Source organism: Rhincodon typus, chromosome 15 (assembly GCF_021869965.1).
Source record: "Rhincodon typus isolate 14 chromosome 15, sRhiTyp1.1, whole genome shotgun sequence".
Taxonomy (NCBI): Eukaryota; Metazoa; Chordata; class Chondrichthyes; order Orectolobiformes; family Rhincodontidae; genus Rhincodon; species Rhincodon typus.
This window is the reverse complement of record NC_063346.1, coordinates 36,486,561-36,508,092: the sequence shown is the minus strand read 5'-3', so window position 1 is coordinate 36,508,092 and position 21,532 is coordinate 36,486,561. Positions and strand designations below refer to the sequence as shown.

The following is a 21,532-nucleotide window of genomic DNA, read 5'->3' as shown; positions in this document are numbered from 1 at the left end:
GGTGGTTATAGTAGCAGAGGAAGAGTATATGAAGTATCCAAGAAGATATAGTACTTATGTTGGCGGGTGGAGAAGGTCACTGATCACCTGATGGCTGAGATTGCTTTAACCCCTGTGGCAAACTTGGACCAGCTTGACCTTGGCTAGTGTTGTTACCTTCACTGCTGGTTTTGGACGATGAGTAAGTCCCAACTCTGCACTGCCTCAAAAACCAGGACCTCCAGGTCCGTCCCCACAAAGTGGGTGCAATTTCCCCAGTCTACCATGTCCGAGCTAAATGTTACAAACTGACATTTGTGATGTCTAGGGAGCGGACAGATCCAGACTGATAGTACGTGTCCAGCTCACAGTGAGGAATTGCAGAGCATAGGGCTGAGATATCTGAAAATGCAACTACTAATAGTACATTAGTTGAAATCTGGGGTGCTCAAGAGAGCAGAATAAAATGAGCTCAGCAATTTCAGAGTGTCTTGTAGTTGGAGGACATTATGGATCTAGAGAAGGACAAAACTGTGGAAAGATTTGAAAACAGGGAAGAGAATTTTAACATCAAGGCATTGTTTAACTAGGAGCCAATGTAGATTGAGCACAATGGTGATCACCGAATGGCTTTTTGTGCAAGTAAGGGCAAATGCTCGAGGCCTTTGGATGGTGTCAAGTTTAGGAAGGATAGAATGAAAGACTGACCAGGAATGCATTGGAATAGTCCAGTCTAAAGGTAACAGGACATGGATGAGAGTTTGAGCAGCAGACAAGCTGATGCAGTAACAAAGTTGGGCAGTGTTGTAGAGGTAGACATAGACATCAAAGGAAAAGAGACATTTGGACCATCAAATAGCTGCTTTTTCTTTTGTTAGGGATCAACTTTTGTCCAGTACTGCTCAGCAGGTAAATGGGTCAAAACCAAATTGATAGAATTTTTAAATAACGTAACAAGGTTACTTAAAATTATCTGGCAGTACTGTGCAGTTAATACCTCTGGAAGATGCTGTTTAGTATTCTACTTAATTGTTCTGCCATATAGTAATAAGTCACCATTAAATTGCATTAAGTGGAGTGAAGTTGCAGTCGCCGCGCGATAGATATGAAAGGAATTCCCTATAGAAACTTAAGTCTTGTCTATTTCAATCTAAGTTTGATAAGGGTTAATTTCTGTCATCTTCTGAGCACTGGATCAGATATATAATCTCATTCCTCAAGTTTTAATTTATAGCTGAGGTGTTAAAGAAATGCAGAAGTTAACATTTTCTCTCTGTCTCATTTCTATCTGTCTCTCCAAACATTCCCTGCCTTATTAATCCTGATTTGACATTGGATTCCACCAGTTTTACTTAGCTTTCTTCTCCATCCTTGCACTATTAATTTCACGATCCTTCAGTCTCATTGTTTACGTGAAATAGTTGCTTGGCCTGCTTGAAACCTAAACGTGCAACGCCAAATCTAGCAGCAGATTAGATTAACTCCCATAGCACATTATGGTCCATTGTGTTTAAGATAAATTTTTACTAATGCAAGCTGTCATATCTTGCCATAGATTATTTTGAAGCACAATATTTATTTGATCAAAACAATTAAAATATTTGTTGAATCCATTTTTAAATTATTTTACATTTTTAAACCTCAAAGTTTAAATAGAATAATCAGTAAGTAATCCATGGAATAATACTTTGATCACATTCCCCAAGACAACGCTAATCCAGAATTTTAATATTTTTTAATCTGTTGCTCATCCCTATTTTAAAATTATAATATCATTGTGCAGTTTAAAAGAGAAATCAATTCTTGCAAAAATGGAAACCAATTCCTGTCGAATATCTTATTTTAAAATGTGGTATCGTGTTGAAGTAGCAAGGTGGGTTAAATTGTTGAAAATGGGGGAATGTTTCTTCAACCTATCAGGATATCAAGAATTAAATTGTGATTCCCTCTTCCCGCCACATCAGTGATATTGCTTCTTTTCTAATCTGTCATTGTTGCTGCTGAACTAAATAATTTAGTGTATGCAAATACAAAAGTAAAAAGACGAACTCAATTGTCTACGAATTGTTTAAACTTATAAATTAGAATCTTTCCCCACAAAGCTTTGTCTAAAAAAAATTCTGTTGTGTTGAGGTGCAAATTTTCTTCAAGAATTACCTGTAATTATGAAGTGATAAATACACCATTATGCATCCTGTAGCATCATAGTGCATTAGGAGAAGAGTAACATTCTTTAATAATCATTCAGTTGCTGTTTTATATCCATTCCTCAGTTTCTTACTTCCTTTCCCTTGTCTCCTGGTTTTTTTTTCATATATCATGTTGTCTTTAAATAGATTCCCAGTTAATTTGTTTTCATAGAGAAAAAGGTAGTTTTAGAAAAAATAAACATATGGTAATAAAATCTGGAAAAATATTAAGTACCAAGAAATCAGTAAAGATGTACAAACTGATGTGGTTCAATATTTAAATATGTTAGAATACTATGTTGCCAGAAAAAAAAGTTATCCAACTTTAAGGTTTAATTCAACTTGCTCATTCAGATATAAGTTTAATAAAATAAATATAAATTTAAATATGGTAGACACAGTGGCACATGATGTTCAATCTTAAAGTGAGTTTTCCCCAACAAATGCTGTGGTCACAATATTGGGTAATTTTGAAATAAGTCTGTGCCCATGCTGGTTCAGTTTGTGAATAACTGAAATCCATACCTCTCAGTTCTTTGATAACTTAAGAACATTTTAACACCAGAAAATCCCTCCTACTTTCAACTATCTATGGCTGAATCAGACTGCTAGCAATCTTGGTGCCAAATTTGACCCTGAGATGAAGTTCCGAGCACACAACTTCATCGTTGATTAGACTGCTTACTCTTACCTGTTTAATACCACATAACTTTGACCCCTCACCCCAGATCACTTGAGCTGAAAACCACACCCATGCCTTGTTATCTCTAAATTTAAATCACCCCAAGCACTCCTGGCCAGTCTCCCATATCCTACCCTCCTTAAATTTATGATCATTTAAGACTACTGTCTGTTTCCTAAAATGCACCATAGTATATTCACATACCATGTCTGTGCTCACTAAATTTTCATGTTTGTTTTTAAATCCCTTCATGATCTTACCCATCCCAATCTCTGTAACCTCTTTTAGCCCCACAACCTTCTGAGCTTTCTGTGCTCTTGTACTTCAGGCATTTTGAACAACTTAGTATAAATCAGTGTACCAATTGTGTCTATACCTTCAGGTATCTTGGCCCTCGGCTCTGGAATACCCTTCTTACACCTGTCTGCTTCTTGCCTTTTTTTAATCTTTTAAGACACTCCTCAAAACCTCCCTGATTGTTCATGCTTTGGCCATTCGAACAAATACCTCTTTGAGTCACAGGATGTTAAAATCTGTTGCATGACCCTCTTTTGAAGTGACTTGGGATATGCCACAATGTTACAGATGCTATATAAATACAATTTTCTGATGAAAATAAGAAACATGTAGACAGAAGCCAACCAACAGATATTGTGCTTTTGATTAATAGCACGTATCATGCATGTTGGAATCTTAAACCAAATGCTGGATATGCTCACTAGGTCAGACAGCATCTGTGGAGAGAGAAACAAAATTAACATTTCATAGTCAATGATCTTTCATTTGAACGTGCTGTTAATTATAATGATCCAAAAGTCCTGGAGCAAGTGTGGTTTTAATTTAAGACATTTAAGATACTTGAGAACCACCTTAAGAGTGTTTATTGCTGTGTGATTTGTGTATGCGCTGTACCACATCAATAAACAGGTACCATGCAATGAGAGCATGAATATTAAAAAGGAAGTCTACTTTCTCATTAAAACTGCAAAGACCACAATAGAACTATGACTATTAGAAAGCTGTTTGCATACATTAAGTATACTATTCGTCTTTTTAGCCAGTACTTTGTGTCTGCCTGGTCATAAGTAGCAAGGTCACCCCTGCTGCTCTGGGTGCAGGTTCTGCCTGTGCTGGCGGTATTTCCTCCTTCTCCTTTCTCCCTGGCACCATCTTTCTTTCTTCTTTCTCTCCTGAGGTGCAGATGGCCACATTTGCAGGTTAACTGGAACAGCTGGAGGCGCATTATTAGTTCCCTGCTGCGAACTCATATTTGCTTAGATTTTTTTTAACTGCACAGTAATTTATGACTTTTAGCCACTGATGTAGCTGGTACCCTTGTTTTGAACAGACTGATCTGCGTTCAAAATTCATTAGCATTTGTTAAAATGTTGAAAAAGAGGATGCAATTGTCTTTTTAATCAATTAATCAATAATTATTGTTCACAGAGCTATAGCAGCTTTGAAATGTAAACAACATGAACTGTAGCAGACATTGATCCCTAAGGGGATTCTAGACAATATTTATACTAGTGCATTCATCTGTGGTGACAGTTTCCAAGGAGTGCAATAGTAGATCATAACTGCCATGAGTGAGAAGTCAGCAGATTGCTTATTCCACTCCATTTAATGTCTAGAAGGACAATAAATAATTACCTTTGTTTTAAATCTGTGTATTCTGAAAGATTTTAAGCTCCAGCTGTAACTTTATACACAAAAGGGGATTAAAGCTTTTATAGTTTTAATTCAATGCCAACACGATGAACTCCCTTAAGTACAGTTTGTCTGTTAAATTAACAATGAAAACGCAAATATTTATTTTCTGTATTATTGCATGGCTCATTCAGAAATACAGTGAGCCAGAGAAATGTACATCTTGCATACATTAGTAAGTTAAGGGAGTGCGTCTCCTTTTAACTTCTGCTTATTTGTATTTTTCAGTAAAGCTTTTAGAAAGCATCTACTGTGTTGACAGAATGCTGTGTGTTTTAGCTGCCTAATTACATTAAATGTAGTGATCTGCTCTTGACTTATTGTGCAGATATATGGATAAACTTTGTTGTCTCAGGGGTTTACAAATTTAAGTGTGTTAAGCACTGGGATGTGGTACCTTGAAGTGTTGGATTCAGACTTGAAACCCAGATCTTTTTTAGAATTATATAGGTTTGGGCCCCTTTCCATGTAGTTGCTTGTCATTACTGAACTCATTCTGAGTAGTGCCTAATCACCATTTTGATGTACTACTTTCAAACTTTGCTAGCAGCTTTGACTGGGAGATGGTAGTTACTTAAGTTGTTACAAAAGAAGTATTCTTTTAGTTCATGTACTGTTGATCAGTAACTCCCTCTGGTGGTCCATGGACCCCTGCAGGGCTGCAAGATGGTTTCAAGGAGTCTGCCAAAAATACCCAGAGAAGGTGTACTTATGATGTAAGAATATAAATCAGGAACGGGCCATTCAGCCCCTGAGCCTGTTCAATAATAAAATCATTGCTGATCTGATTGTAACTTCAAATCCACATTCCTGCCTATCCCTGATAATCTTTCACCACCTCGCTTAACACGAATCTATCAAATCTCTGCCTTAAAAATATTCAAGGGCTCAGTGTCCTCCTCCTTTTCGTGAGGATTTCCACAGATTCATGACGCTCTGAGAGAAACAAAATCATCTCATCTCGATTTTAAATGGGCAGCCCCTAATTTTTAAACAGGGGCCCTTAATTCTAATTCTCCTACAAGCATTGTTCCGTCCAAGCTGCGCAGGCTTTCTGGATGCGATTAGGATGATGGACGCAGAAAATAATAAAGGGACCATTGCTCTTAAGAGGAAGTGTCCTCTCCACATCCACGTTGTCAGAGCATCTTGTATGTTTCAATCAAATCGCCTCTCACTGTTCTAAATTCCCGTGGATCCAAGTCTGGGATCTTTAAAACTTTTCCTCATAAGACAACCTTCTCATTCCAAGTATTAGCCTAGTAATTTTTTTCTGAATTGCTTCAAATTCATTTACATCCTCCCTTAAACAGAGTGACCAGTGTCCTGTATAACTGAAGCATAACCGAAAACCATAGAATCCCTGCAGTATGAATGGAGGCTATTTGGACCATTGAGTCTGCCCAGACCCTCCAAAGAGCATCCCACACACACAGCTACCCCCCTATCCTGTCCCAGTAACCCTACATTTTCCATAGCTAACCCACCTAGCCTACACATCCCTGGACACTGCAGACAATTTGGCATGGCAGTTTAGCATTCCATTGCCAGAGGAAGTGGCAGAGGCTGGTACAAATTACAACATTTAGAAGTCATCTGGATGGATATATTAATAGGAAGGGTTGAGAGGGATATGGGCCAAATGCTGGCAAATGGAACTGGATTAATTGAGGATATCTGGTCAACATGGACGAGTTGCTCTGCCGGGTTTGTTTCTATGCAGTACATCTGTATGGTTCAATCCACCTAATCTGCATATGATTGGACTGTGGGAGGAAACTGGAGCACCCAGTGGAAACCCATGCCGACACAGGGAGAAAGTGCAAACTCCAAACAGACTGTCACCTAAGGCTGGAATCAAACCCAGGTTCCTGGTGCTGTGAGGCAGCTGTGCTAACCACTGAGCTACTGTCTGACCCAGTCCTCACCTTTTGTATTTAAATTGAATTGACTTGAATTGAATTGAATTCCCCTCACAATAAATGATAACATTCTTTCTTGCTGTACCTGCTTCATAGACTTTTGCGATTCTTGTATTTGGGCCATCAGATGCCTCTGCATTTCAGAGTTCTGCAATATATCACCAATTAGATTTTTTTTATTCTTCCTGCCAAAATGGGCAATACCATACATTCCCACATTATTATTCATTTGCAAAATCTTTGCCTGCTCACTTAACCTGGCCATATCTTTGCGTAATGTCCTTGTGTCCTCTTCACAACTTCGGTTGCTACCTAAGTTTGTAATGTCAGCAAAGTTGGAAATCCATTTTGTCCCTTCATCCAATCATTTGTACAAATAGTAAACAATTGAGGCCCCAACACAGTTGTTGTCGAGAACCATTCATTACACCTCGCCATCTGAAAAAGACCCAGTTATGCCCATTCACTACTTCCTGTTAGCCAACCAATGTTCTGTCTATGTCAATATGTTATTCACAACACCATGAGATTTTATTTTCCATATTAATGTTTGATGTGTCACTTTATCGGATGCCATCTACAACTCTTAAGTACAATGCACCCACCAGTTCTATTTTATCCACAGCACATGCCACTTCCTCAAAAATCTCCAATAGATTGTTAAATATGAAAACCATGTCACTGGTCTGAGTACTTTAAGCTCATCTGATTGCACTGCTATAACTTTTTTAATAATAAATTCTAGCAATTTCACAATGTTAGATGTTAAACTAACTGGCTTGTAACTTCCTGCTTTCTATCCCTCCTTTTTTTGAATAACTTGCATTCGAATGGGACCTAATCTAAGGAGTTTTAGAAAAAAAATTACATCTTGTAAAACATTAACTGCTAACAATTCAGAACAAATAGTTACATTTCTCTGAGTGAATTCTCCTCAATACTTAGGGTCCTTGCATTCTTAAATGATTTTGATGTGTGAAGCAGTCAAGACCAAAGCATTGTCTGAATTCAAGGAGGAATTGGATATAGCACTTGAGGCTAAAAGGAATCAAATGGGGGAAAAACAGGAACAGCTACTGAGTTCGATGATCAGCAAGGGTCATAGTGAATGGCCGAGCAGACTCAAAGGGCTGAGTGGCCTGCTCTGCTCCTATTTTCGATGTTTCTATGCAAATGCTTTAACTATGTGAAAATGTTCAAAGCTGTTAACCAGACAGAGCCCAGTCAGCAACACTGGAAGACGATAAAAGTGCCAGTTTTGAGGGTGTCAATCATTTTATTAGCTTTCTAGATCTATTTGCCCTTCATGATGACAGTCAGGTATCAAGAGGAACTCGGTTGGAGACAGAATAAAGAATTTAATGTATCTGAGCAGTAAAAATGATAAGGTTACGAGCTGCTGCTTTATGACTGAACTCTCTATCAGAGGCAGATCTGACCCCCAACACGATGATCTCCACCAAATATAGGATAGCAAGGCAGGTCCCAAATCCAGGAATGGAATTGAACCATATTTTTGGCACCTGTCCATCCAGTTGAGCCAGCCATGCTCATACAGAGTCTGTGTTGTAGTGGCATAATACATGTTTCCATGTAAGTTGTGGCGTGGATCTATGGACAGTGCTAGTAGAAGTTTCAGTTTAATTCCATGATATGGTAGACTAGGAGTTTCTCCTGCTCTTACCATTATATGTTGGAAGGATTTGGAAGTTGACACCCAACCCTTTTGGCCATATTAAGAATGCGCCTTCCTTGGCCACCAAGTCATGGATTGGGGCTTGGATCCAGAGCTCAGGGGCACGAACCCAATCTACTGTGTCAAAAGTGTGTCATTGAAGACTTTCTAAAAATGTATTTTTAATTTTTCAAGTTGTTTTTTTTAGTTAACCTATTTTTCCAATCAATCTGTTCAGAGATGTTATTACATACCTCTGGAGCAGGTGGGACTTGAACTCAGGCCTCCACGTCCAGGGGTGAGGATACTACCATTGTGCCACAAAATGCATTTTTATTGAGGTATTTGATTCTAGGTTTATGTATTTCTGAGAATTGTTGCTAAGCACCAGCCAAAGATTTTCAGGTAAGTAAAAACAAAAAGAATAAATGTATTTTTATTTATATTATTTATTTCTTGCAGAAAAGCTACTATGTTTTAGGGTTTGCATAGAACCTTTATAACACAGGAGGGAGGCCTCAGAAGAATTGAGAACTCCTTTTCTAGATCATCACTTAAGCTAGTTCTAGCGCTAAGGCTCCCTGGATCCGACTTTGCAGCACAATTGAGGTGAAGTAGTGAGGCCCACGTTCCATGAATAACTTAAAAGAACACATAGTCCCTGGGCACTACTCATTGACTCCCTCCTTGTATAATCCTGCATGCTAATATGGAGGTTTGCTCTGTTTTGCGGTGTCCTAGCAGGGATTGAGAAGAATTTGTTGGGGCTGAGAAGAAAGCACCTGACAAGTAGAGGGAAATCTCTCCAGTGACACCACTGGGGCCACGGGAATGGTCTCTGCCATTGGCACTCTCCTCCTTGGGCCATGAGCATTCAGCTCCATCTGCACTAATCCCGAAACCCAAGGTTGGCTGCTCTCTTGAAGCTTATAGTCTTCCCACATTGCTGAGGAACAGTTCCACCACCAGCTAAATGCCAGTGACCCCAGGAAGTAGCCCTTAATTGGTTTTTAATTGTCTGTGTTCACCAGCCACCTCTGCTTGGCAGTATGCCAAATCTGTAACTTTCCTACTGTTGCAAAACTTCCCAACCAACAGGATTGCGTCAGGCAGCCATCCTGACATGCCTGTCTGGCATTTATCAGCACCCATACCTCCTAGGAGCCTTCAGGGAGCCTGTAAAATTACATCCTATCTCCACCAGGCGAAGAAGGATTTCAGATTTATTTCAGATATATTTTCTATTACAGTTTCCTCCTCAAGTTTGTATTTAATTCATTACTTTCTGACTAGTTTATTGTTGGAGCACAATTGCCAAATTGCGTCAAAAATGTAATCGCGCAACCCATCTCTAATTGACTGATAATGTTAGGATTCGTTGTAGCCTATGAGTGTTGTCTAACTGTTAAAGAAAGCAAATGTTAACACTTGGGTACTATAAAATTGGTACATTTAGCTTTAGCCTCAGTAAAAGCGCAGTAGGGAAGGTGTTGGGTTTATCCAATCAAAAACATCTGTGGTCAGTGCAACTAATCCTGATTTGGTGACAGGCTGTTACCAAGACTCAGCAGGGTCCTAATCTGCTGTCATCAAATCTGATAGGAGTAATAAATCTGTCAGCTCCAAATGCTCATCTTCAGCTGCCAGAAGTATCCCAAATCCATGATTTTTGCAAAAAAAAAATGACAGTCATGGTTTAAGGTCAGACCAATGTTGATTTGAATTTTCAATGTTTTAGTGCTGCTTAAATCTTCAGGCCTCTTGCAGGTGCAAGATGCATTTTAAATATTGTAACAATAAAACTGCTGATGATGGCATAACTGCATCATAAACAGCCTTAGAGCAAATGTACAAATGTTATCGTTTGCAGTATTAGATCAGAACTGAAATGGTTTTGAACAATGCCTATGCTTTTTATTGACGACTACCACGCTGATATTCGGTACTTGCTTTAGATTGTTGGTTTTCAGATATACATTTCAAACAGTATCATTGTATATCCCCACCTCCACCCTGTAGTTTTCTTTAACTAACTGTTATATTGTTTGAACTTTGCAGAGGAAGGCATCAATCATGAGTGCAAACTGTGTAACCAGATGTTTGACTCACCAGCAAAGCTCCTGTGTCACCTGATTGAACACAGCTTTGAAGGGATGGGAGGTACTTTTAAATGCCCCGTTTGTTTTACAGGTAAGTTGCTTACAATAGAATTTGTATGTTGAAGTTGAATAGGAAGCTACTAATTTTAATTGGGAATATTGAATAAATTGAGTTCAATTCTGAAAGCATAAGAGTAATTTCTGCAAAAGAAATGAAAAATTTGCTGTGCTTAAGGATAATACTGGACTTTTAGCTATAACATTGAAAGTAGTGAAATCACTACTACTTCATTAATTATATTAATATTTTTATTGAATTAATATAAATAAAATAATTCCACTTTTGGAATCAAGATTCAGAACTGTCAGTGTATTTTAACCAAAGTCACATTGACTGCATTCTATGCTTGTTTATGGAAATTCTTCAGGATTTGAAGTTGGCAATGAGGTACAAATTTGGGAGTCTAAATACACAAATCATTTGCAGCTACTGCACACTTAGAAAAAGCAATCAAAACGGCTAATGAAATGTCAGCCTTTATCTCAAGAGGGGCTAGATTACAAAGGGGGGGAAGCTGTGCTTCAGTTGCACAGACCCTTGGTCAGATTCCATCTGGAGTATTGTGTGCAGTAGTGGGCACCATGCCTCCAGAAAAATATATTGGCTAAGGAGGTGCAACACAGATTCATTCAAATGATACTGGAGCCCAGTTACGTCTTAAGGGGGTTCTTAAAGGAGGATATAAAGATGGGAGTTGAAGGGATTGAGGAGCATCGTTCTGGGGCATGCAGGCAAGATGATGGAAGACCTCTCTGTAAAGGGTAGTATGTTAGAAGAGCAGATATGCAAGAGCCCCAAGCTGGAGAAGCAAAGAGATGTAGGAAGAGGGATTATAAGGATAGAAAAGGTTGCAGAGCTAGGGAGGAATGAAGCCATGTAAGGATTTCAATGCGAATGAGAATTTTAAATTGGAGGCACGAGGGGAACCAAATGCCAATACAGTTCAAATTGCACAGTGCAGTTTGATAGATATATGTGATAGGATATAGTGCTGAGTGGATTGAGGATTAAAGAGTTTGGAGGATGGTCAGAAAAGTGTTGGAATGTTTGCGTCTCTAACATTTTAAGAGTGTGGGTTTCAGGAGTAGCTGGCCAAGGCAGCACTTGAAATGGTCAATGTCACAGTGCTGGAAAAGACTTTTATTTTGTTTGAGTATACAGACTTACTCATACTCGGTTTCATTGGGTGCAGGAGTCTAAACCGTTTGTTTCGTGTTGAGTTACTGGTTGATGATGACGAACTGGAATTCGTTGCAAGATTATGGAAGTTGCAACATGAGGTGACGACAGTGCTATTGGTCTTTCTTTTACTTTACTGGAGGAAGTCATGACCTAATTAAAGACTGAAAGTTTGACAAGCAGTTTGAAACCACAGGCAGTGGACAAGGCCATAGGGAGGTTATGGAGGTATAAAGCTGGTTGTAATGACCATACATGTGGAAGTTAACCCTGTGAATTTGGATGATGCAGCTAAGAGGGGGACATCATGTAGCTGAGAACAGGAAGATAGCTGAGGATGGATCCTGAAGCTTAAAGTTTAATGATCCTGAACCAGAATGAGAAGCCATTATAGGAGATACCAAAAAATTTGCAATCAAAGTAAGTGTGGAGCTGAGCCAGAGCTATCTTGCTGTTGTAAAAATGGAGAAAAGAAATTGGAAGTGGATAATATGATCAAAACTGGCAAAAGCTGTCGAGAAGATGAGGAGAGAAAATCCACCACGTTCTATGAGAGAGAGAATTTAATTTCCGACTTTGATCAGAGTGATTTCCACCATAAAATGGGCATAAACCTGATTGGTGAGATCCAAATATGGAATCACAAGTAATTTTAGGAAAGATTTAAGAAACAATACATTTAACAATGCAAAAGCAAAACCGTGAATGCTGGAACTCTAGAATGAACACAGGAAATGCTCAGCAGGTACAGCAGGATCTGTAGAAAGACAAACGGTTAATATTTCAGGTAATGTGAAAAAGTTGAAGATATGACAGATTTTAAACAATTGCAGAGGTAGTGGAAAGGAAAAGAGCAAAAGGGATGATCTGTGATTGGAAGCAGACAGGAAAGACTAAATGACCAAAAGTGTTAATGGTGCAAAGTGAACTAAGATGATAATGGTAACAGAAGTAAAGGAACAAAAGATGGCCTTAATGGAGACAGAATCATGCCCTGCAGCTGTTGTCTAAAACCAAAATGAAAAATACAAGAAAGAAAACGTGGGGGCATAGTTCATAAATTGTTTAATTCAGTATTGAGTCTGGAAGGCTGTAAAATTTCTAATCATTAGATGAGGTTCTGTTCCTCCAACTTACTTTGCTCAAGGCTAGGATATAGGGGGACCTAAGGCAAAGTTTGACTTGATGCAGAACCCAGGAAAGCAACAGAGACAATGTGGACGGCAGGATGGTGTTGACCTTATTGATTCATGAGCTGCTTATACTTGTACTTGTTATCAAAGGAGGAGACAGGTGGTGGTGGAAACTGAATCTGAGGCTTATTTTCACTCTCCAGTGTGTTTCTGGAATATGAGCCTGTTCTTGCAGAAAAGAGTAAGGACAAGAGAATTTGATGGGTCCAATCAAATTCAGTGATAGATAGCCAAATAAAGTTGCTAAAAGAAGTAAAGATGTGACCATACTAGAGGGAATGACCAGGATGAGAGAGAATAACTTTTTTTGCCAGGGATAAGGGCATTAAACATGAGGGAATGGGTGAATAAATGAGCAACTCCAGAGGTATCATGTTAAATGACTGGCCTTAGTCTGGATAGTTGGGAAATTAAAAGTACTGTATTGAGCAACTTCAGCAAGAGCTCATTTGGTCTGATTTCACCTCACTGATTCTAATTAATGTGTGGTAGCAATATTTGTAGTCAAATGCAAAATTTCATACTTGCTGTTTGATTCCGCCTATATATAACCACTGATGATTGCAGGTCATAAACTACACCTGAGGCTCCAATTCACCACACATGTACTCGCAGATGGGCCCTCATACAATCCATACACACACTGTGCTCTATACCTGCAGCTGCATTGATCAGATGTATTTAGCCTGTTTCTGTTTTTGCTCAGGTCTTGCATACCTTAGTCCTCTTATCTCACAAACTAGATAGGAAGTCCCTTCTTAAATCACAAAAAAACAGAAATAACATGATCCTCTATCTAGTGCATTTTGGCCTAGTGTTCTGTTTTTATTAAATGTTACAAGCATCAGCAATAGGGGTTTCTGTCCCCAAAGGTGTGATATAATTCTCAAACACAATAATATTAATCTGATTCTGACTTAAGGAAAAATTAAAATGTTTGACTTGCTCTCTGGAACAATAAAATTCATTATTAATTTTATGGAAAGCAGATTTACTCCCTTCTTACAAAACAGGTAATCATTTTTAATTGGAATTGTCAGTCTTTCCCGATTTCATGTTAGAACATGTCCCTTTAAGGCCACACTGCAACTAGTGCTAGTCCAGGAATGGAGATTGGCTATTTAAGCTGTCCTGAGGCTCTATTGTAGTTTTAGATTTCTGCTTAATTTTCTGCCTTAGTGGACAAAATTTTTTTGCTTTAAATAAATTTAAATGATTGTGAATTAATTTAGTGTCACACATTGTTTGTGTTTTCATTCAAAGTTACAGGATTTCAATCAAAATCTATGTTTTTGTGTTCATTACAGTTTGCAGCTTGATCCACTCAAGTTTTTTAGTTTACTTCTAAAGATTTAATGAGGCTCTCATAGTGCAGTGGTTGTGTCCGTATCTCTGAACCAAGAGGCCCAGGTTCAAGTTCCACCTGCTACAGAGATTCATAATATCTATGAACAGGTTGATTAGAAAATATATTACTGAAGATTTCTAGTATGTAGTGCCTAACTCATGATGATATTGCCTATTTTAATAAGCTAGCTTTGGCAAAACATTGATCATTACCTTTACTGTCCCAGATCTGTACAACACACAATTCACTAATCAAATGTAAGAAAGACCCAGGTGTTATCTCCACTGTTACAACTAATTACCTTGTTTGATTTTCAAAGACTTGGTTAACTTGCATTAAGTTAGCAATGGGGCTTCTCAATAGATTCCACTATATCCCATGATGTGTAGTTCCTTTGTAAAATAATTTTGTAGAACATTAGACTAATGACATGCTACTCAATTAGAAATATGACTGCCCAACAAACAAATTGATTTGTCATTTTGTTTTCACCCATTGTGATGTTAACTCAGGGTATAAACATTTTAACATAAAGCTAATGGACTTCTCACTACCTCACCTATGCTGCTGCACTGATATTCGCCAATTGGAGTAACCTATCAGCTTTATGAAGTTGAGATTTGATGATGTGCACAAAACCAATACCTGACCATTCATCACTGATGCTTGATAGGGTCTAAACAGATGCTATTTCTTTCTAATGTCTTCATTCAAGCATCCCTTACTTTGATAAGCACAAGTCACTAAAAATATAACCGGGAAAAAAAATCTGATCTTCGATTTCTTTTATCTTTTCCTTGTTTGCTTCACTGTTGGCACATATTAACATTTGAATGTTATTTGGGTGGGCATGGTGAATAACGGTTTTACTGAAGATGCAGGTTCATTTCTGATGATCCATCCCAGGACATAGACTAATAATTAGCGACCCCAAAAAGGCATCTTCACGCGCACAAATTAAAAAGAGCCCCAGTATACAAGATGTTATAAATAAGTGAAGCACTTGCCTTGAAATATTAAATTATTAATATCACCTACATAGTGGATTAAATTTAGTGAAACAAAAAAATGATTTATTGATAAATATCACTCGATCCGTGGGGGATTTGGCTCAGTGTGGTAGTAATGGACGTACAGCTGGGAACGGCAGCCAAGTTCTGCAGCAGATGCACTCCTGATCACTTTCAATTATTTTCAGTCTTCGTGCAGGCAAACAAACTGCAGCAGCACATCTTCGCAGTACATGGGCAAGAAGATAAGATTTACGACTGTTCGCAATGCCCACAGAAATTCTTCTTTCAAACTGAACTTCAGGTATCCTCAAGATACTTTGCATCTGATTATTTAATAGTTAAGCAAGGCAAAGAATAAATAAACCCATGCATATTTTACTTGTAACTCGATTTGATTAATGAGAAATAAATATAAATTATTTGTTAGTGCTCCGTGACACAGAAAATCTGTCTCTTGGGTGATTTAACTGTTTAAAAAGGAGTTATAAGACTTATTGTTGACTTGCATATTCCTGTGGTAACACATGTTTGCTATATTATTATTCATCTCGCCAGTTAGTACTAGCCAATTAGTACTTATATGACATTGCATTTTATTAAACTTGTGGGAACTTGGAAATTTTAATGTTGTTTCTTCCATTTACTTTCTGTACAGGCCTTGCCTTACAATGTACCTCATACAATTGTTTCATAATCACAGTAGCTTCTTGTGAAGGTTTTAGATTTATGTATGCTGTGCATAGCTAGATGATAGTCCCTTTAAAAAATTAATAAAAATAAATCAAGATGAAGGAATTGGGATAAATGGTGGAGCAGGGTTAAAAAAACACTAGACAACATTATACCCATCATCTCGGTGAGGCTCTGCCAGTTGTAATTGTTTACATTGATTGACTCAATATAATGGAGACTTTTCCTATGACCTCATGGGCTCTGATAACTGCAGAAGCTCCAGTCTGCTGCATCTCAGGTGTACAGTGATTAGTTGAGCTGCCCAGTTCGTACAAGTCAGAACTGTGAAGTTCTGCTTTAAAAAGAGAATATTGCTCCATATTTGCACAGACAAATTCGGACTGTTACCAATGAGACAGGGTTTGAAGTTTCGGATGCTTTCATACTGGGATCTGTATTGTCTAAGAATGCTAGAATTGCACAAATCTTTGTCTGGACATTCTTTATAGTGCATCCATTCTAATGTCTAACTAACTAATAATCCATCCATGGTTCCTATTTTTCATTATTCATTCTTGGAATGTGGGTGTTGCTATCCGGCTCAGTATTTATTGTCTCTCGTTAGTTATCCTTGAGAAGGTAATTCTGAGCCCCTTTTATGAACTGCTACAGTTATGTAGTGAGGGTACACCCACATGCTGTTGAGTAAGGAGTTCCAAGTTGTGAGCCAGTAGCGATGAAGGAATGGTTAGTTTCTGTACAAGGTTTTAATCTGGAATAACGTCTTGGTTTACTTAAAAGACAAATGGATGTGTGCATATCTCGCAAGGTTGCGTTGATATTTGATGCTGTGATCGTACTTGTTTTGACATGTCAGTGTGAAAAAAGTAGAAGTTACACATTAAAAGGATAGCTGCGAAAATGGAAAAAACATGTACAGATGCTTTTTGAAAGCATGTAACATACAAATTCAGATCCTAATTCCTTGACCAACATAATGTTTAACTACAGCCTTAATCTAATTACTAAAAAATTACCAAGTCTCACTAGATAGTTAATATTTTCATGTGCAGCAGCACAAAGAATTGCATGCCTATTTGAAGTGCATATTACATGCTTGTCTGTTTAATTCAACTCGAGGTCAATACGCTTTCTCTAATGCAGAGCCAGGGATGTTTCATGCACAATTCAAGCTGCATAACAGAGAACTGTTGCTTCCAATGAATAAATCAGTGGAGAGGATTACAGAGATAAAACCAGCTCCCATTCATTTGTCTTTATTGTAAACCTTGTAAAATTGTTGCTGCATTGCAACACTTGCACAGGGGCTTATCCTAGGAACCATGATTGATTGCTGTTTAGTTAGTTTTATATTAGACTAAGGGGGACTAACCTATACTCACTACTTCTAAATATATAAAATAAGTAGAAAAATAACAACTTTTTTATTTAACAACTAGTAAATTAGAATAGCAAGATTTTGGAATAATATGTCTTTTTTTTAAACTTTGATAGGTCATTTTACCTCATCAATTGTGACTCCACACCTTTCTGTCCTAAAATTTGAGGTTCATACCAAAATATGGTTCTTTGCTTATAGCTAAGCCATAACACCATTCTGTCATAGTCCTTTTGCAATTGTGAAGTCAAAAAAAGAACGTACAACTTGTAGGTATTGATGTTCCCGTGCAACTTAAACACTAATCATTTTAACCAAGTGGAGATTGCAGGTTTGGAAGCTGCTGTTGAAGGATTGTTGCATGTTGCTGAAATGCATCTTATAGATGGCACACACTGCAGTCATTGTATGGCAGTGGTGAAGACGTGAATGGTTAAAGTGGTTGATGGGGTGTCCATCAAATGAACCGTTTTATCCTGGATGTTGTTGAGCTCCTTGGGTGCTGTTGGACCTGCAGTCATCCAAATGAGTGGCAGAGTATTCTATCAGACCCCAGTTGAATACTTTCTATGAAGTAAAAAGGCTTTGGGGAATCAGACTTTGAATTAATTGTCACAAAATTCCCACCCTCTAACTAATTTCTGTGCGCAGTGTGTTTACATAGCAAGGCCAGTAAAGGTTTTTAAAGATCGACTTTTGTTGACTCCTCTCTTCTCATTCAGAGATACTGATTCCAGTGGAGCATTGACACCACCATCCTAATTGATATCAGCTCACTGAGCTCAGAAAGGAGTTGGAATTGAAATTCACTGGCTTGATGTAGCTCAGTATCAAAACAGGGTACACATCCACTCTAAAATTCATACTCAGAAAACCATCGCTTGCTGTTACACATGTAAAAGAATTCAACAATCCCACTAATAGTGTGGCAAAAAAACTACTGAATTCTGTCTCTGTCTGTCTGTGATATACAGCTGTACAATCTTGACAATCTAACAAATGATAACTCACACCAACCGAACATAACATAGTCTTTTTTGACTCGTTGGGGTATGCACCTTGCTTAATTTAGGCAGAATACAGCTAAGTGTCAAAATTTAATAAACAAAATGATAGAATGCAGTATTTCTACTAAAGCACTGCTGTCACAGTAAAACAAACTGGGAAGGCACAATTTAGATCCCGCTTCATCCCTCGAGAAGGCATTTGATCATTATCAAATCACATGAATTAAATTTGTATCTCAGACTATCGCTGTTTCCTCACACCAACTCTAAATTCTCTTCACCCACTTAAAGAAGCTCTAATAGTCTACTGTTAATCAAATGAATGAGTGAAGACCAATCATGACTCAAGTACACAAATAATTTTTCCCTCGCAGCGTACTGGAGATCTTGAATTGTCTAATTCAATTAGCAAAAGAGTGACAGTAATCAGCAAATAACCGGTCTCATTTAGTGAACTTAAAACAAAGTTTTTGCACTTAAAATGAAGCAGTGGTGCAGTTGTTCTGTATAATGAGGTGGTTGATTAACGCATTACTACTAACAATAGTTAAAGTCATAGCCCTCCACAACAATCAATGTGGAGAGGATTTTCTGTCTGTCTCTGTTCACTGGTTTCCTGCTGATACACTGATGATTGTGAATCCTGCGCCTGCGTGAACACGTCATGCTGCAAAGGGGAATTGGTAATTAGCAGAATGAGAACTGAAATCTTTCTGACAAAGATTTACATTAGACTATTGATTGAGAAGCATTAAGTCTGGCATTGGGTGATTAGTATCTTTGTGTGTGTATATGAATGGTCATGTGAGTATTTTACCTTCTCTCCCCACCCTACCCCAGACCACCACCACCTGCCGCCCTGCTGTGACCTGCTTTGGCTGGGCAAGTGGCAGTTAGAGCCATAGAGTCATGCAGCATGGAAACAGACTCTTCAGACCAACTCGTCCACGCCAATGAGACATCACAATCTGACCTAGTCCCATTTGTCAGCATTTGGCCCATATCCCTCTAAACTCTTCCTATTCATATACCCATCTAGGTACCTTTTAAACATTGCAATTGTACCAGCCTCCACCATGGCACGGTGGTTCAGTGGTTAGCACTGCTGCCTCAAGCACCAGGGACCCAGGTTTGATTCCAGCCTCTGGTAACTGACTGCGTGGAGTTTGCACATTCTCCCCGTGTCTGTGTGGGTTTCCGCTGGTGCTCTGGTTTCCTCCCACAGTCCAGAGATGGACACGTTAGTAGGATTGGCCATGCTAAGTCGTCCATAGTGTTCAGGAGTGTGTAGGTTAGGTGTGTTAGCCTTGGAATATACAGGGTTAGGGGATGGTTCTGGGTGGGATGGTCTTCAGAAGGTCTGTGTGGACTTGTTGGGCCGAATGACTTGTTTCCACATTGTGGGGATTCTATGATCTCCTCTGGCAGCTGGTTCCAGACACGCACTACCCTCTGCATGAAAAAGTTACTCCTCAGGTCCTTTTTAAATCTTTTTCCCTTCTCTCCTTTAATCTATGCCCTCTAGGTTTGGACTCACCCACCCCGGGGAAAAGACCTTGCCTATTCACTCTATCCATGCCCCTCATGATTTTATAAACATCTGTAATGTCACCCTGCAGCCTCTGACACTCCAGAGGAAAATAGCCGCAGCCTATTCAACCTCTCCCTATAACTCAAACCCTCCAGTCCCAGCAACATCCTTGTAAATGTTTTCTGCACCCTCTCAGGTTTAACATCCTCCCCATGGAAGGGTGACCAGAATTTGTATGCAGTATTCTAAAAGTGGCTTCACCAATGCCCTGTACAGTCGCAATCCCATTTCCAATACTCAATGTTCTGACCATTGAAGGCAAGCGTGCCAAACACCACCTTTACCACCCTTTCTACTTGTGACTCCATTTTCAAGGAACTATGCATCTAGGTGTCTCTGTTTGCCCCAGAGGGCCCTACCGTTAAGTATATAAATCCTGCACTGCTTTGCCGAAGCAAAGTGTAACGCCTCCCATTTATCTAGATTAATCTCCATCTGCCGCTCCTCGGCCTTTTGGCTCACCTCCTCAAGATCCTGTTGTATTGAGATAATCTTCTTCATTACCCACCACACCACCTATTTTGGTGTCATCTGTAAACTTACTAACCAGTTCTTGGGTGTCTGATAGCCAAATGTCAGAAATGGAAGGTTGGTATGTAGGATATGGTATGAGGAAGCAACAGATCTATGGCCATATTATCAACAGCTGGCTCAATATGCCAGGTGGCAGCATGAGGGTTTGTTGGATGTTGAGAAGGGGGAGAAACAGATAGATAATGTAAACTTTAAAATTCGAAACAACATCTGATGTTATGGGTTCCATCACAGTCAGCCTGATGATGCTACAAGCCATTGCTACTGCAGAGCTCAGGGTATGCCAGAGTCTTTATTCCACCTTCACCACGGCTCTAATCTGCATCCTTCTATTGAATGCCACTTTCCCCTGCTAGAAAGAGAGCAGAATGACCTGATAATTGTTCTGTAAGGGTCCGAAAGGGCTGATGCTGAGGAGTGTATTAAGCGTTGCTCAGTTTGATGATGTCACATGGTCTTGGGCAAGGGAACAGCTTTTGCATCTTGAAGGAGTCAAATCTAACATTGTGCTGTCTCTCCCTTATTGTCTCACTAACAATGTCTATCATACCAATGTAATTTGTACCTAGTTGCTAATATGCAATAAATAACATCTAGTTTAAAACAAGATACTCTTCCCATATGACCACTGGTGGTTTTTCTCTACCACAATAGACTAAGCAGACTTGTTGATCCCCAGCAGGAAAGAGGATGGTGGCAACACATCCATCTGATGTATTTTACAGCACAATGGGCTGTGATCAGGATTCATCTTTCAATAATAACATGGCACTTTGTACGAGTATTATACAGACCATAGCTAACCAGAGGTATGTGGAGATTATAAAAGATGGGTGTGTGGCTGGCAGCTTTGCTAGCTGGGCTAAATGGGGCATTTGTAAGCGATATGTTTGGAATGTCAGGGAGGGCTGCTGTGAGAGTGATAAGTGATTGGGGCATTGAGCACCATGTGTGGTTGTGATATGATGGGTAAGAGATGTGATGTGAAGAAACATTCAATGTTGGTGACTACCACATGATTTCATTTTGACTTCCTGAGGCCCTTGGGTACAGAATCTGGAAGTTGACCCCCTCGACCACCTTTTCTTTATCCCTTCTGTGGGTGGACCTTAAAGGTCTCCTCCTGTTCACCTTCACAACTAATACCTCGAGTGCCTACGCTATTTTCCCATTTTCCACCTTTTAAATTCCAGCAATATTATTCAGTACAAGCTCTTTCAAAGTTGGAGAGCCTGCTTTTCAGAACAGTATACTGGCTATACCATTCTGAAAACTATAC

General features: G+C 38.9%; 1 protein-coding gene across 9 annotated transcripts in view; it reads left to right on the top strand.

The window, feature by feature from the left end:
• znf423 (zinc finger protein 423) overlaps window positions 1-21,532 on the top strand; it is a 333,162-nt gene that overhangs the window by 275,343 nt on the left and 36,287 nt on the right. For 8 of the 9 annotated variants that reach the window (XM_020528461.2, XM_048605858.1, XM_020528463.2 and 5 more), the window contains 2 exons: window positions 10,216-10,347; window positions 15,236-15,351. In XM_020528461.2, coding sequence (XP_020384050.1) covers window positions 10,216-10,347; window positions 15,236-15,351 — 248 coding nt within the window. Of the gene's footprint in view, window positions 1-10,215; window positions 10,348-15,235; window positions 15,352-21,532 lie in introns of those variants that run through there. The other variant, XR_007263796.1, reaches the window with a different exon arrangement.